Below are 15,488 nucleotides of genomic sequence, written 5' to 3'. Positions count from 1 at the left end.
GACATTACAATTTGGATGCAAAACAATTTTCTAAAATGTAACTGACAAATCGGAACTTATAATCTCTGGCCCAAACTCACTTACCCGCTCAACCCAAGATTTTCTCTTACCATCGATGGCTACATTGTCAACCCCTCCACTCACATCCGTAACCTTGGCATCATCCTCGACCCCACCCTCACTTTCCTCCCTCAGGTCAACCAGGTCATAAAAAAACGCTTTCTTCGATTTAAAGAACATTGCCCGCATTAGACCCTCCCTCTCATCGACCGCTGCTGAAACTCTGATCCATGCCTTCATAACATCCCGACTGGATTACTGCAACAGCAGACTTTTTGAATCACCTGCATTCACACTAAAAAAACTTCAATATGTCCAAAACTCAGCTGCCCGCTTGCTCACCTCCACCCGATGCTCCGACCACATCACCCCTATCTTCCATGACCTCCACTGGCTCCCCATCAAACACTGCATTGACTTTAAAATATTACTTTTCACTTTCAAAGGCCTCAACAACCTTGCCCCCCCCCCTACCTCTGTGACCTCATCCAACGACACACCCCCACCCGTCGCCACAGGTCTGCTGAAGCTAACCTACTGCAGCCCATCAGGACAAAGATCCGGACCTGGGGTGACGGGGCCTTCGCTGCAGCCTCCCCCACACTCTGGAACTCCCTCCCCAGCCACGTCGGATCCGCCAACACTCTCACATCATTCAAACAATCCCTCAAAACTCACCTTTTTACTCTTGCCTTCAACTCCTAATCCACTGACCCCTCGCCCTTATTCCACCTAGTTTAGCACTTTCTACTTTTGTTGTTATTTTGTTTTACTTCCGTTGTTATTTAGTGGGAATGCTGTTAACAGCATTCCAACTAACTGTTATTCTACGGACGAAATTTGTATTTTTATTCCGCCGGTATTTTGGGCCTCTTCTCCTCCCGCATTGAACATCGCAGAAACTCCGTTCAAACATCAAAACGTTCAGCTCGGTCGGAAATCGATGGCTATTACTTTTCTCATTCATAACTTTCATAATTCCAGAGATACATCCCATAATACATACATTTTTTAACATTGTAGTCAATTGAGAACATTTTCAGACTTCAACAAATCTTCATGCAATTCAACTGCTAACTGTTCATTCATACTTTCACTCAGACACCTCATTCTAACTTTAAAATGTTATACATCTTTCTGACATTATTCGTGTAAAACAACTTTTAAATCTGATTCTTACTTTTAGAGATATTAAACATTGTTCAGACCTTGTTGTAGAGGTTTTCTTCACATTTTAATATTAACTAGAGTGTGTGATGTCACAGCTAGAGTGGAGGACAGCTTGAAATTTGCATTCATTTTTTTTTTAAAACTGCCATAATTCCCAAACCCTACATTCCTGAGACATAATTTATCATGACAAACGTAGGAAAACATCTCGTAGCTTGAAAAATGACAAATAATTTAGCAAAAATAATTAAACAAAATGCTTTTTGAGGGCATGAAGTGACAAAAACGTTCAACATTCCTCCATTAAACCCCATTGTAATTTCAGGCAGATATTTCCTCACGGCAGCAGCCGCACACCTTTAGCTAAACTGCCAAAAAGGCCACATTATTAACCCGAAACTACACAAAAATTACACTTCAGATACTCAACTTCCTTGACATGCTTCACGTTTTGAAATTTCACAGATATCTGTTACGGTTCTTCCACAAAACGTTCACATGTAAGAGGTTTATCTCATTCAGAACAATGAAGCCTTTGATCTCTACTGAGCTCGTTAGCTCAACGATAAACACCTGTGTAATGGAACACGATGATGTAATCACTCCAACTGACATGCTCAGAGCAGCAGACTTCAGATAGCAGTGTGCAAACAGTCCAGCCGTGAAGACATCTACAGGACAGTTTTGAGATTTTTTCAAATGCCGTTGCTATGGCAACACAATGCTCGCCTTGAAACACGGTTTTCTCATAACTTCAGTGAAAAGACTCCAAACAGCCTAGAACTTCACAGGTTTGGTAACAATGCAGCCATCAACGCATCTAAGTATGATGTGTCATCAAATCATGGCAACGGACCCCTCGCCATGAAACACAATGTCGCTATAAGTCCAATGGACACGGTCCAATCGTCCCCCAATCTTCACTTGTATATCACCGGTCCATGCCTCAACAGCTCTACGCCAAATCTGAGATCTCACCATATGCCGTTGCCATGGAAAAACATCCCTCGCCATAAAACATGATGTCGCTATAAGTCCAATGGACACGGTCCAATCGTCCCCCAATCTTCACTTGTATATCACCGGTCCATGCGTCAACAGCTCTACGCCAAATCTGAGATCTCACCATGTCGTTTCCATGGAAACGCATCCCTCGCCATAAAACATGATTTCGCTATAAGTCCAATGGACACGGTCCAATCGTCCCCCAATCTTCACTTGTATATCACCGGTCCATGCCTCAACAGCTCTACGCCAAATCTGAGATCTCACCATATACAGTTTCCATGGAAACGCATTCCTCACCATAAAACATGAGTTCGCTATAACTCCTATGCAAATGTTCAAAAAGTGCTCAAACTTCACAAGTGTGCTAACAGTCCAGCCGTGAAGACATATACGGGACAGTTTTGAGATTTCTAGAAATGCCGTTGCCATGGCAAAACAATGCTCGCCTTGAAACACGGTTTTCTTATAACTTCAGTGAAAATACTCCAAACAGCCCAAAACTTCACAGGTTTGATAACAATGCAGCCATCAACGCATCTAAGCGTATCATGGGGTGTCATCAAATGACGTTGCAATGGCGACAGATCATTCGCCATCAAGTTAGTTCAGAAGTTTGCGGTTCAAATATTCTGCTGCTATTCTGCTAAGCCTTTTCACTTTCTTTTCTTCTCATCACACATTCAAGCCCCCAGTGTTCATGTATCATTATCATCATCATATCTAAATTATTCACTTTTTTTCTTACACATTACATTTCAACATAGCAGTTTAGCGTCAGATTTTCAGCATAAAGCATTCCCACTAGCAATTTCTTCAGGAATTGCATTCTCTAGTTTTTGATTTACTTGCTTGTAAGCGCTTTGAGCACAAGGAAAAGCGCTATATAAATGTAATGTATTATTATTATTTGGAGTTAAACAATTCATGTTTACACAAAAGAAGGTAGACAAGAAAGGAACATAGTTTTAAAATGTTCATAAAGCGCTTGGTAAAAACATTTACTCAATATCATTCTCTCACTTCAGGGGCTTCACAAACTACAGGGACAGTAAGCTCACCCGAATCCTGCAGAACTCGTTGGGCGGGAACGCTAAAACAGTCATCATCTGCACCATCACTCCGGTCACTCTGGAGGAGACCCTCAGTACTCTGCAGGTTGGTCAAATATGCCTTTTTCTGTCCTGTACATCATAAACAATACTGACATCCCTGTGCTCCTCCGAGTCTTGGGGTCCGGGGATGTGAGGACAGCGCAAGGACACAGACAGGGAGGCTGCTTTACTTCATAAAGGAAATGTTGGTCAATATTAACATGTCCTGGTCCCAAGCAACTAAGACTGCTATGAGACCACTTGAGGTTCTTTATAAATTGCCTTAAAAGTTATGGATAGAAAGTCATTACAACACCATCATTGCAATATATTTTCCAAATACAAACTTTTCGGTTTTGATAATCTTGTTCTATTTTCCCGAGTTCGATTGGTATTCGGAATCATTCACAATTCTACAACACCACCCTTGAGGGGCTTTTTTCAGTTTCGCCATGAGCAGAGTTGCAGAAACTCCATACTTCATCAAATGCAGATCTAACCATCCCTCTGAGGCGCACTGCCTTTGGAATATCAGCATTTTCGTTTACGGCCATCAAGCATGTCTGGAATACTCTTCCAGTTGAATTTAAAACCTATACTGATTTTAACTCGTTTTCCCATTGTGCAAAAAAAATGATATTAAGCAACCAGTCATGCCAACATTAATTACACTGTAATCTGAGTTTTTAATTTTTAATTTTTATTTGAACTGTATTGTCATATCTTAGATATTTTATTTTATTTAAGTGTATTTGAAGTGTACTAAGTATTATGTTCGTGACCGAGATCATGTAAGTGTACTATGTATTAATTTATTGAGCAGTACTTAAATCAGGTTTTAAAATTGTTTGACTGATAGAGATCATGCAATGTTATTATTTTTATTGATTGTTATGAACCTGTCTGAGGACCACAGATGGAAATTAGCTATTGGCTATAATCTGGCATACTGCATCTCTTCTCTTTGCTGAGATTAATGTTTTTGTATGCATGGTCCTTCTATAAATAAATTAAACGCTTAATAAACTTCATTACGTGTTAGAGAAAGAAAATAAGAATTTGACAAAGATGAGGCTGTTAAACGGGCAGCGAGAGAGAGAGAGAGAGAGAGCGAGAGAGAGAGAGAGAGCGAGAGAGAGAGAGAGAGCGAGAGAGAGAGAGAGAGCGAGAGAGAGCGAGAGAGAGCGAGAGAGAGAGCGAGAGAGAGAGAGAGAGAGAGCGAGAGAGAGAGCGAGAGAGAGAGCGAGAGAGAGAGCGAGAGAGAGAGAGAGCGAGAGAGAGCGAGAGAGAGCGAGAGAGAGCGAGAGAGAGCGAGAGAGAGCGAGAGAGCGAGCGAGAGAGAGCGAGAGAGAGCGAGAGAGCGAGCGAGAGAGAGCGAGAGAGCGAGAGCGAGAGCGCGAGAGAGCGAGAGCGAGAGAGCATTTTATTAATAATATGATTGATTTTAATGGTGAAGAAAACCCATACAAGTTACAGAGTACTCCGGACTTCCAGTTCTACTGCCGTGCGATACAGGTATCGGGACCAGCCAGTCAAAAACAGGAAGCCCTGTAGATGGATAAACATCAGTATACATAGACAGATTTGGAGGCAGTCGATTTCACTCCTAAGCGAATCAAAATTCTGGGGAAAATGTATTTTACGTCTGAACAGAGCGTGAGAGCTTCGGAACTACCCAAGGACAGAGTCAATCTTCTATCTTGCACCTTAATTCACTCCTTTACTTTCCCAAGGAATATTTCTCACAAACTATTCTTTCCCAGACAATCAAACATTGTACACAGATATATTGGTGCCCAGAAGGATTTTGAAAAGAATGTGTGTGTGCTGAAAAGAATATGTGTGTGTGTGCTGAAAAGAATGTGTGTGTGTGCTGGTATCTAGGTCAGTGAGTGTGAGTGAGAAGGTTATACCGTAATTGTCGGACTATAAGGTGCACCTGAATATAAACCGCAGCAGCTAAATTGATATGTACATATATAAGCTGCACTGGACTATAAGCCGCAGGTGTTTTAATGTTTAATTACCATATGTAAGGGTTCGTGCACAGAGGGGATTGTCGGGAAAGAGATGGCTGTTTGAGGAAGCTCCCATTTATTAACATTTCAACAAACAAGTTGCATATTTGCATAACGTATTAAAGTGTTACCATTTAGTGCAATAGTAGCTACATAACATGTACTGTGCTGTGTAAACTGTACTGTATCACATAGCGTTTCAGACACACAAACTTTTCAACTTTTAAACTTAAACGGTGCGCTCCCAGCGCACGTACCGGCAGTGATCTACAGCAGTGGTACGGGGACAAACTGTCTTGCTCTCGTTCTGTCTCTCGTACCACTCTCTGTTCCACTTTTACTTTTGCGCGCTACCTGTCTCACTCTTTTCCGGCCTCCAGCTTTTCCTGCTGGAACCCACCGCTTAAAGGTGGGGGGCGCGGACCGGCCATAGAGCCCATAGAGTTAAAGGTGGTGGACTGTAACCTGTAAAATCCATAGATTTAGGAGGTCCCCTAGTGGCCGTTAGCTGTACAAATCCATAGATTAGCCGCACCGTTATATAAGCCGCAGGGTCGAAAAATGGGGGAAAAGGCGTGGCTTATAGTCCGAAAATTACGGTGTGTGTGTATATATAGGATTACTTGAAAACAGTCCCCAATAATACATGTTCACTTTAATACAGTTTAGAACATAATCTTTACTACTCGGAACCAAGTTTTGTTTCCCAACCCTGCCACTGGGCTACACGTCCTGCAACACCCCGACCCCGTCTAACAGTACAGAAAGCGGCGAGATGCATTTCCTTAAGAATCGACAAGCAGAACCAAAACTAACATTTCTAAACGAACAATGGCAGACACGGACAATTTGCGAATGAGTTTTGCCTTTTGTAAACTGAATTTATCAATAATTTGTCAATAAATGAGGGCCAAAAACATCACTTGTCCGCCGGACAAGTCAATTGAAAGATCTACTTGTCCGATATTGTAAATAACCCGTCCCGGACGGTGGGACGTGTGCTTTTTCGCACACTGGGGTACTAAGTGCTGGGAACTAAGTACGGCAAAGTACTTGGTGTGAAAGCGTCTATTGCCTAAAAATAGCATGAGAGGTGCACTTTAAATCGTCTCAACATTGCTTGAGTTTGCGGCTTTCAGGATTATGCCTTGGGGCTATTATTTGTCGTTATATTTTCTTCTTTTTAAAGGCAATACAGTTGGCTTATTTGCCCTGCACAATTATGCAAGATTAAACATTGCACATTATCAGTCGAAGGCCTGTCCAGAAAGTTTTATTTTTATGAGACTTTACAACATGGACTATTAGAGGGAACGGACTGAGAAATCAAAGCAGATCATTTTTAAAAACAATTTTTTATTTGTGTTAGTTTGCCAGCACTGCAAAGAAAATGAAGAACGACCCTCATGTGACAGAGGTGTCCGATGAAGGGGCCCTGCTCAAAAGGTATCGCAATGAAATTGAAGACCTGAAGCGTCGACTTCAAGAGGCAAGTATCATCTTTCCTTTTTTTTCTTAAGTCTTGTTTTATTTTGATGTGCTTATCACCACAATTCTTATTTTAAATGCACTTTCTACTAACTACCCATGGGTGATCTCGCTACAGGTGTCTTCAGTCACACAGACTACGGCCAAGGAGAAGAGATCTCTCTCCCAGAGGCTCCAAGAGAAGGATCAGCTGCAGACAGAGCAAGAGGACCGCATCAAAAACCTGACCAAACTGCTTGTCACCAGCTCAAACCTGGTTCCTGTACAAAAGGTGAATATGACTTAAAATAACGCTGGTTTCAAAGGAGACCTTTTTTTCTTCAGTCATGCTTACTCTCATCCTGTTTTTCCAGGTGCCCAAACGCAGAGAAACTTGGGGAGGGAAGATGCAAGGACTTGCTCGTACGTCTCGATGTGATAGAGAAACTGGGAATAGAAAAGTCGACCTCTCCTGTCTGAGTGAGCTGTGTGAATGTAAGAAAAAGCTGATAAAATGAAGAAGTTAATTCACTCTGCAAATCATAATTCCAATCATCATTCATGATTAAAATGAATTCAAATTATTAGTTTCATACATACATGGTATGTTTCAACAGCTGATAAGGACTTTGATGCTCCCTGGGAGATTCCTGATGAGCCTTCAGATGAAATGGACATGAATCAGACTTCTGTGACTATCCGAAGCTTTGCAGACAGGTGAATGTCTTAAAACTACTAATGCTTATATTACTTTTCATTTGAGAGACAGCAAATGTAACTACTCTTATCATCCAGGACAGCGTAATGCTGCCTTCACACCGGACGCAATGCGATGTTTGGGGGTGGCGCAATTACATGTAAAGTCAATGCAGAGACGCAAATCCGCTCCGACGGCGAGCATGAAGCGGTGGACGCGAATTCTGCGGCGCGATTGAAGGGGGCCGCGACAAACGCTCGAGTTAAATTTTTCCGCGATCTCGCGGTAGCCAATCAGCGGTCTTGTTTGAATGATGCTAGTAAACAAAGCTGACAGCCGCGGTGAAACCCGAGCGTTTAGAGCAATACGATTAGAGCGAAGCGAATATTCGCATCGCGTCCGGTGTGAACTAGGGCTGCAACGATTAGTCGACATAATCGACGACGTCGATCATAAAAATTCGTCGACGCGGAATTTTAGTGTCGACGCGTCGTATAAAAACAATCAGAGAGCCGGTAACGTTAATTCAAAACTGCGCAAATGTTCATTTGTAACTGCAATGCACTACAGGAAGTGCTGGGGGCAGTATACTCTCCATTGTCTGCCATTACTGCATTCTGTACTAACAACAAAGAAGAAAGAATACGAACGATGGCGGAAAGGAGAGAGAATGAGGGTGATGAAGAGCTCAAAAAAGCGAGACCGAGAGTTTCGAAAGTGTGGGAGTATTTCACAGACGACAAGCCAAAGAAGTCAGTGAAATGCAGAATTTGTAAAGGGGAATTGGCATTCCACGGCAGCACTACAGTGATGCACGAGCATTTAAAACGCAAGCACCCTGGAACCGTGAGGACTGCTACTTTGGATCATGGGTAAGTTTGAGCAAGTTAGCCATAGTCATGTTTACGTTAGCTTACATGTTGGAAAACAGAACGTCTCATGGTTAATGCTTGCTAAGCAAACGCTATTTCAGTTATGTTGAGGCTGCGTGTCCACCAACGAGCTGCTAAACAGCGCCAAGCTTACAGCGTAGTAGAGCACACTAGAGCTTTATGGACGCTGTAATTAATTCCAAACTTAAAATAATAATTAACAAGGGTCTGCGAAATGACAAGAATAAAATGCGATTGAATTGATCCTGGGACTGGACAACAGGGTGACATTCACAGGTGTGCAGACTTGAGGTAAAACATGCACTGGAGCCCGGAAAAGGAGCCGTGCCCACAGGAAGCAGAGATGGAGGGTGTGACAGAAATAATCGTTAGATTAGTCGACTAATCGAAAAAATAATCGACCGATTAGTCGACTACCAAAATAATCGTTAGTTGCAGCCCTAGTGTGAACGCAGCATAAGTTGTGACCACTTTATCATGAGTTGAAGCTTGATATCCCTCGTTTTCTTCTATGATCATATTCAGGTTTATATTAGTATGTAGTGTCTCTACTGTGACATGTCTCCATGCTTTAATTTTCAAAAAGCTCTTTATTTTTCTTATACTGCCTGTGCTTAGGGGTGCAACAACACATTTTGGTCAGGTTTCTGATGCGGTCCTCAACTAAACGACCAATTAATCGATTAAAATCGATGACCAAATTAGTTGCCAACTAATTCAGTCGTTGATTCGTTCGGTCTATGTTGTTACTCTGTTTGCGGAGCTGGCCAGGCGTAGAGAAGCACGGTCCGAATAAAATCTTGAACAGCGTGGGAGCACTTCCCTTTAAACAACAGTAAAAAGTGTAACCTGCAAACTGTGTAAAATTGAACTTGCACATGGGAGCAACACAGTGAAAACGTAAAAAAAAAACGATCAAGATCCCTCCGCTTCACGTCGGTCTCTGTGATCATACGGTCTGTGTTTTTTTTCTTCCTATAATGACTGCACATTATCCGGCTTATTACATGGCCAAATACCAAACAAACTAACGACTAGCTTGACTTATCTAAACTATGCCAATTTATTGATTCAGCTATTTCAAAGTGTTTGCACATTTGCAGAAAATAGGTCGGGTTGAGACACTGTGCTGTATTTATGTGTGTGTAACTGCAGAGACAATCTACATACAGTTGCAAGAAAAAGTATGTGAACCCTTTGGAATTACCTGGATTTCTGCATAAGTTGGTCATAAAATGGAGGAAGCCACTGCTGTCCAGGAACAACATTGCTGCACATTTGAAGTTTGCAAAAGAGCACCTGGATGTTCAAATATTCTGTGGACAGATGAAACCAAAGTTGAGTTGTTTGGAAGGAACACACAACGCTATGTGTGGAGGAAAAAAAGGCACAGCACACCAACATCAAAACCTCATCCCAACTGTCCAGGGCCTGGACAGATTGCCATCATCGACGGAAAAATGAATTCTCAAGTTTATCAAGACATTTTGCTGGAGAACTTAAGGCCATCTTTCCACCAATTGAAGCTCGACAGAAGATGGGTGATGCAACAGGACAACGACCCAAAGCACAGAAGTAAATCAACAACAAAATGGCTTCAACAGAAGAAAATACGCCTTCTGGAGTGGCCCAGTCAGAGTCCTGACCTCAACCCAATTGAGATGCTGTGGCATGACCTCAAGAGAGCGATTCACACCAGACATCCCAAGAATATTGCTGAACTGAAACAGTTTTGTAAAGAGGAATGGTCCAAAATTCCTCCTGACCGTTGTGCTGGTCTGAAATGCAACTATAAGAAACGTTTGGTTGAGGTTATTGCTGCCAAAGGAGGGTCAACCAGTTATTAAATCCAAGGGTTCACATACTTTTTCCACCCTGCAATGTGAATGTTTACATGGTGTGTTCAATAAAAACATATTGTTTGTGTGGTTTTAGCTTAAGCAGACTGTGTTTGTCTATTGTTGTGACTTAGATGAAGATCTGAACATATTTTATGACCAATTTATGCAGAAATCCAGGTAGTTCCAAAGGGTTCACATACTTTTTCTTGCAACTGTATATTGGTTGTAGAAAAGCCTGTTAACACTTTTTGTTTGATTCATTTTATTTTTTATAATTTATAATGCAGTGTTTCCCATACATTGATTTATGTGCGGCGGGCCGACAAAATGAAATATCGTCCGCCACAAATGGATCTCATAAGAAAATAAATTATTAATGTTTTTTTTTTTTTTTTTTGGTAGTCTAATGGATAGTGAGGTGGGCTGATTATCGGAAGGTTGCAAGTTCAAATCCTGCCTGGAACACCACTACTAGTGTGCCCTTGAGTAAGGCACTTAGCCCTCGGTTACTCCAGGGAGAATGTCCCTGTAATTGGTCATTGTAAGTCGCTTTGGAATAAGGCGTCTGCTAAATGCCTAAATTGTAAATGATATTTTTGGGAGAATAAACCCCCATAGATCCTCAACTCCGGTGTGTTTCACTCATTAACAACGCATCACAGAGCAACAAGATCGTAGTCTACAGCAGCCATGAACTCAAATGTATTATCTTATTTGAGGGGGGGTGGATGCATGGACCAACCGAATAGGTTAAGGGGCCTTTGGCTTTTCTTGCCGCGGGGGGGGGTGCGCATTCCACAAATAGAATCAAATTCTGTGGGAAACACTGTAATTTATTATTGATAACGGCTCAGGTCCATTAAAGCATTACAACAACAACAAAAAACAGTTAGGTTAGTTATCATTGTTGATAACTAACCTAACTGTGTGCATGAGGGAAAGGGAAACTCCAAAAAGCATTACAGGGCCGCTTTTAATAAAGTATGAGGTTTAACGGTTCATTTGGCAACTTTCATTACACTTATTTTTGTTTCATATCTGCTCAAGCTGTCACTTTATCCTGACGATAGTGCATGAGAAATAATCTGCCACCTCCCACCACGTTGTCAACCATTTTTCTGATCAGTCAAACTGGACAGCTCTGCTGAAATATGGTAAAAAAAGACATGGTCTGCCTCTCACCTCAAATGGTTTGAGAAACCTATTTTAGTGAACGGTTTAGCTGGTGAATTGGATCTTTTGGTTTTTGTCAGCCTGAAGGGAGGTACTTGATTTTCAAATGTTGTTGAACACATTTAGTCATCTGTATGTCATACTTTTTATTTTTCAGCCCCAAAGACTTTGTGTCTCCAGCCCGTATGGACGAGCTTTCTGAGAGAGTCTCCATCTTAATGATGCAGCTGGAGATGGAGGCCCAACAGAAAAAAGATGCCCTCGGCAAATTACAGTCAACAGAACAGAGGGCAGCGCAGCTGGAGCTGGAGCTGCAGATGGAGGCCGAACAGAAAGTAAAGGCCCTCGAACAGGTGGAGATTTTGGGCGGCAGATTGGCAGACATTGGGAGTCAGAATGAGGACCAGAGCAACACTCAGGTATGCTGTGTTTAGATATACCTCCTCTCTGGCCTAGCAGAGAAATCCATTATTACACATGAGAGAATCGCCATAGCTAGCCATCTTACTCATGGCTTGGTTGTTTTAGCTCCTTTTTTTATTGAAGGATATGTACAATCATAGAGGTTCACAATTGTGACAATGATCTTCCTTCCATTTTAATTTTCTACCCAGGGCTCGACATTAAGGACTGCCCGATGGCCCGGGGCCATCTAGTATTTAGCTCGGGCCATGAAGCCTCACCTGCTGGTTGCCCGATCGGGCAATCTATTATACCAGTATCATGCAGCTCACGGATCCAGTAATGAGTGACCCGACAGTAAAACTAAACATATCTATAACTAGTTTAGGTAGTTTGAGAGGTAATTAAAATAGCTACGTGTGATATTCTAACCTGAAGTGTGTGTTTTGTTCCGCTCACCGCTGCATGTGATCATGCAGAGCTGCATGTCGACTCCTCACCAGCGGCTGATCTCTCTCTCCCGTCAGATTTGACTTCACTCGCGTTTATGTCCATATCGATCAGATCCGGTTAGTTTTAGCTAATGATATGACTACCTGCTTATTAAAAGACACCGTGACCTAAACAATAAGTGTTGCTATGCAACTGGGTGAGGCCACAAAGTATAGCGCACCATTATGCATTTGTTTACACGCCCACCGGAACCCCGAGGCATTAGCAACAGATCAACGCACAATCAACCCATACAGCACATCTCTTTCTCCACATTAAGTGTTACACATTAGAATTGACTACTCTTGTCTGTCATATACTCTTCTTGTCTGTCACATAAGTGGCGCAACTGAATTGCGTTAAAGGGAAATTATTTTGACCGGACATTTTGACCAAAGAGATTTAGATTTGCTTGCTAACGGGAACTCTGACGTCGCCATTGTGTGTGCTTCGCGGATGCACTCGGCTGCTCGGGTCTGCTCGGTCAGCTTCTGGATGAGGAGGCATTCCTTCGACCAACTTACAGTAGATAACATTACAAACATTTTTAACAGGGGCCATAATAGCGTAAATAATGTTTGTTTTGGCAGTTATAACTGCATGTAATGTTTTCTACTTTTTTACATCCGATGAAGGCATTTGCCTTCATCAGATGGAAAGTGTCTTGACCAACAACTTAAGTATTTATTATAGCTATGCAGGGCATGCAAGCGAGCAAGCACAAACAAGTGAAATGAAGAATACAATTGAAATTGTAATATTGTGGTGGTTCATTTTATAATTCAGTCTAGAGAATGCACCAGACAGCATCTAAGACCTGCAAAAATCGAAATGTTCTAGGGGGAGGCCCCCCAAACCCTTCGTGCGTCATTTCGTCCGCGCGCATTTTTCAGGGCAATCTCTATTGGGCTCAGGGCCATCTGTAAATTAGCTTAGATGGCCCACAGGGCCATCTCCCAAAAATCCTTAATGTCATGCACTGATACCACTTGGTAAAAAGCATTACAAGCCCCCACCCATCCCCTCCCACCTCTAAAGCCCATGGAGATATATTTAATCAAAGAAGCACATTGATTCCATGTTATCAAAGAACATATAAAATGTAAATAAATACATACTGTATACGTTAATACAAAGATGAATACGTGGGTTGATTCAAAAGGAAAAGTAAAGTATAGGAAAATAAATAGCATTAGGTCATTTACGCTATTTGGTTGGGAGCAGCGTTTCCGCCAGGGGGCGTCTTGCTGTCATTTGATGCCCTTATTCAGATCGGTACGCCCTGAACGCGAGCCGAGGGCGTCCAAAAATATTAATAATTAGAGAAGATCGAGTTTTTATCGCTTGAAATGACGAAAAGGAAAAAGGACAAGGACATCCCTCTGTTGGAGGGGCAAAGGAGTCTGGTGGGATGCTTTTCGGAGTATTGAGGATCTTTTCCCCGACATCGGCGGTGCCTGCTACAGGACAACAAGGAACGTGCACGATTTGGACGCGATGAGCGGTGCTAGTGGAGCACGCGTGTGAGCTGCGAGCACCAGAGCCTCGCAGCGGCGAAAGCGAGGCTCCGTGGTAAACTGGTAACATGAAGAAACGTTTGGGAGCCGAAACGGCCGGCACTTCCGGCTCACTAACGTAAAAAGACAGTATCTATAAGGGACGGCTCAAGTCAAAATTCGCCCTGCTCTCGGGGTGGACGCACTCTCAGCCCTGGTCTGGCGGAAACACTGGTTGGGAGTCTATGGATGTTGTTGAAATAGTCTATAAAGCACTGCCATTTCTTATAGAAATGGTCTACTGAGATCCTGAGACTACATTTGATCTTGTCCAGTTTGAGAAAGAACAACAGCTTTTTGGAGCCAAATGGAGGACGATGCGGTGCTTATTGGAGTTTTTAGCCGCCTTTAAAACTAATCTTCAAACCTTGTTTTCCAGATGAAAAAAGAGTTTGCCGAGACGATCCATCTGTGTGAAAGCCTGTCTACAGAGAGGGTAAGGCTTGATGGAGCTCCTCCGCTGTGACATAACTCATTCTACAGCACAGCTTATTTTGCATCTGAGAAAAGGATGTATTTATGATTTTGTAATGTTCAGTATTTAGGTATGTGATGTTATATACAGTTTGTGGAGAAACTCCCAAGGATATCAGATTTGGTCATTCCTGACCAGGAATATTTCAAACTATCTCAAATTCAATTTTCGTATTCTCTTTGCAGCTATCTCTGTTTGCATCACTGCTTTTATTTATTTGTTTATATTTTTAGCTGCATAGAGGGAAGCCTGCAAAAGCTCATTTTAAGACTATAATGACAAAGGTCCTGATTTGAAGTTTACCTAACTTTTTTTTAAGACCCAAACAAACCATTTTATACATTCATGTTGCACGAAGCACAGCGAAAAATGTTTTATACCCTTTCTCCACACAGATAATTTGTTAAGCATGATACTAGCAGTTAAAAACAAACAACATTAGGGTAATGCGTTTCACTTGGATATGCTTACTGCTGCTTTAATGTATTAAATGGTACGCTTACAGGACAAGGTGCTTCGTGAAAGAAACTATCTGACGAATGAACTGGGGATGTTCTTGGAGCAAACAAAAATACTGGAGAAGGAGAGAGCGGCTCTCTCTCAGGAACTGGAGGAGAAGAGAGAGGTGGATGAGTTCAAGGCTCTAGAGGACGAGTGCAGGAAAGACCAAGAGGTAATTCATTTGATTCCATTCAGACTCCACAGATACCCTTTTCCCTCCAAACCACTACCAGTTTAGGCTCAAAGCTTGTGCTTTTCTGGTTCCAAAGCAGTTCTTCTTTTTTTCTCATTTGTGTTTCCACGGCCCAGAGCCCGACTGGTGCTGTGTCTTGAAATCACCGTTTATGTTGCTGATTTTCTCCCCAACGCCGCTCACAATAACTGCGTTGGGTCGATGTTCTATTAATCAGGGTTTGTGCGGGTGCTGGAAATCCTTGAAAATTCTTGAAATTTAATGTGGTGTTTTGAAGGTTTGAAAAGTGCTTGGATTTTGGGAATGTTGCTTGGATTTGGGACAAAGTGCTTGAAATTGTAAATGCTTTACTTGTACAATAAATTGCTGTCTGACTGAATAGTTCGCTTTTTTTCCGCTTTTTCGTGATTTATTTGGTTCTTGACGGGCAGTCCAGTGGGGCCAGATAAGA

At 42.2% G+C, this 15,488-nt stretch overlaps 1 protein-coding gene and 1 long non-coding RNA gene across 6 annotated transcripts in view; one reads left to right on the top strand and one right to left on the bottom strand.

Moving 5' to 3' along the window:
• cenpe (centromere protein E) overlaps positions 1-15,488 on the top strand; it is a 111,196-nt gene that overhangs the window by 9,106 nt on the left and 86,602 nt on the right. For all 5 annotated transcript variants that reach the window (XM_079646204.1, XM_079646205.1, XM_079646203.1 and 2 more), the window contains exons 11-18: positions 3,264-3,393; positions 6,717-6,836; positions 6,954-7,106; positions 7,189-7,309; positions 7,432-7,531; positions 11,576-11,837; positions 14,248-14,304; positions 14,849-15,016. In XM_079646204.1, the coding sequence (XP_079502330.1) occupies positions 3,264-3,393; positions 6,717-6,836; positions 6,954-7,106; positions 7,189-7,309; positions 7,432-7,531; positions 11,576-11,837; positions 14,248-14,304; positions 14,849-15,016 (1,111 nt within the window). The remainder of the gene's footprint in view (positions 1-3,263; positions 3,394-6,716; positions 6,837-6,953; positions 7,107-7,188; positions 7,310-7,431; positions 7,532-11,575; positions 11,838-14,247; positions 14,305-14,848; positions 15,017-15,488) is intronic.
• The window catches only part of LOC307016869, a 305,672-nt gene that overhangs the window by 245,617 nt on the left and 44,567 nt on the right, over positions 1-15,488 (bottom strand). The window lies entirely within an intron of this gene.

Source organism: Notothenia rossii, assembly GCF_949606895.1.
Source record: "Notothenia rossii genome assembly, chromosome: 8".
In the NCBI taxonomy this organism is placed as follows: Eukaryota; Metazoa; Chordata; class Actinopteri; order Perciformes; family Nototheniidae; genus Notothenia; species Notothenia rossii.
This window is presented reverse-complemented; position numbering and strand designations above follow the sequence as displayed.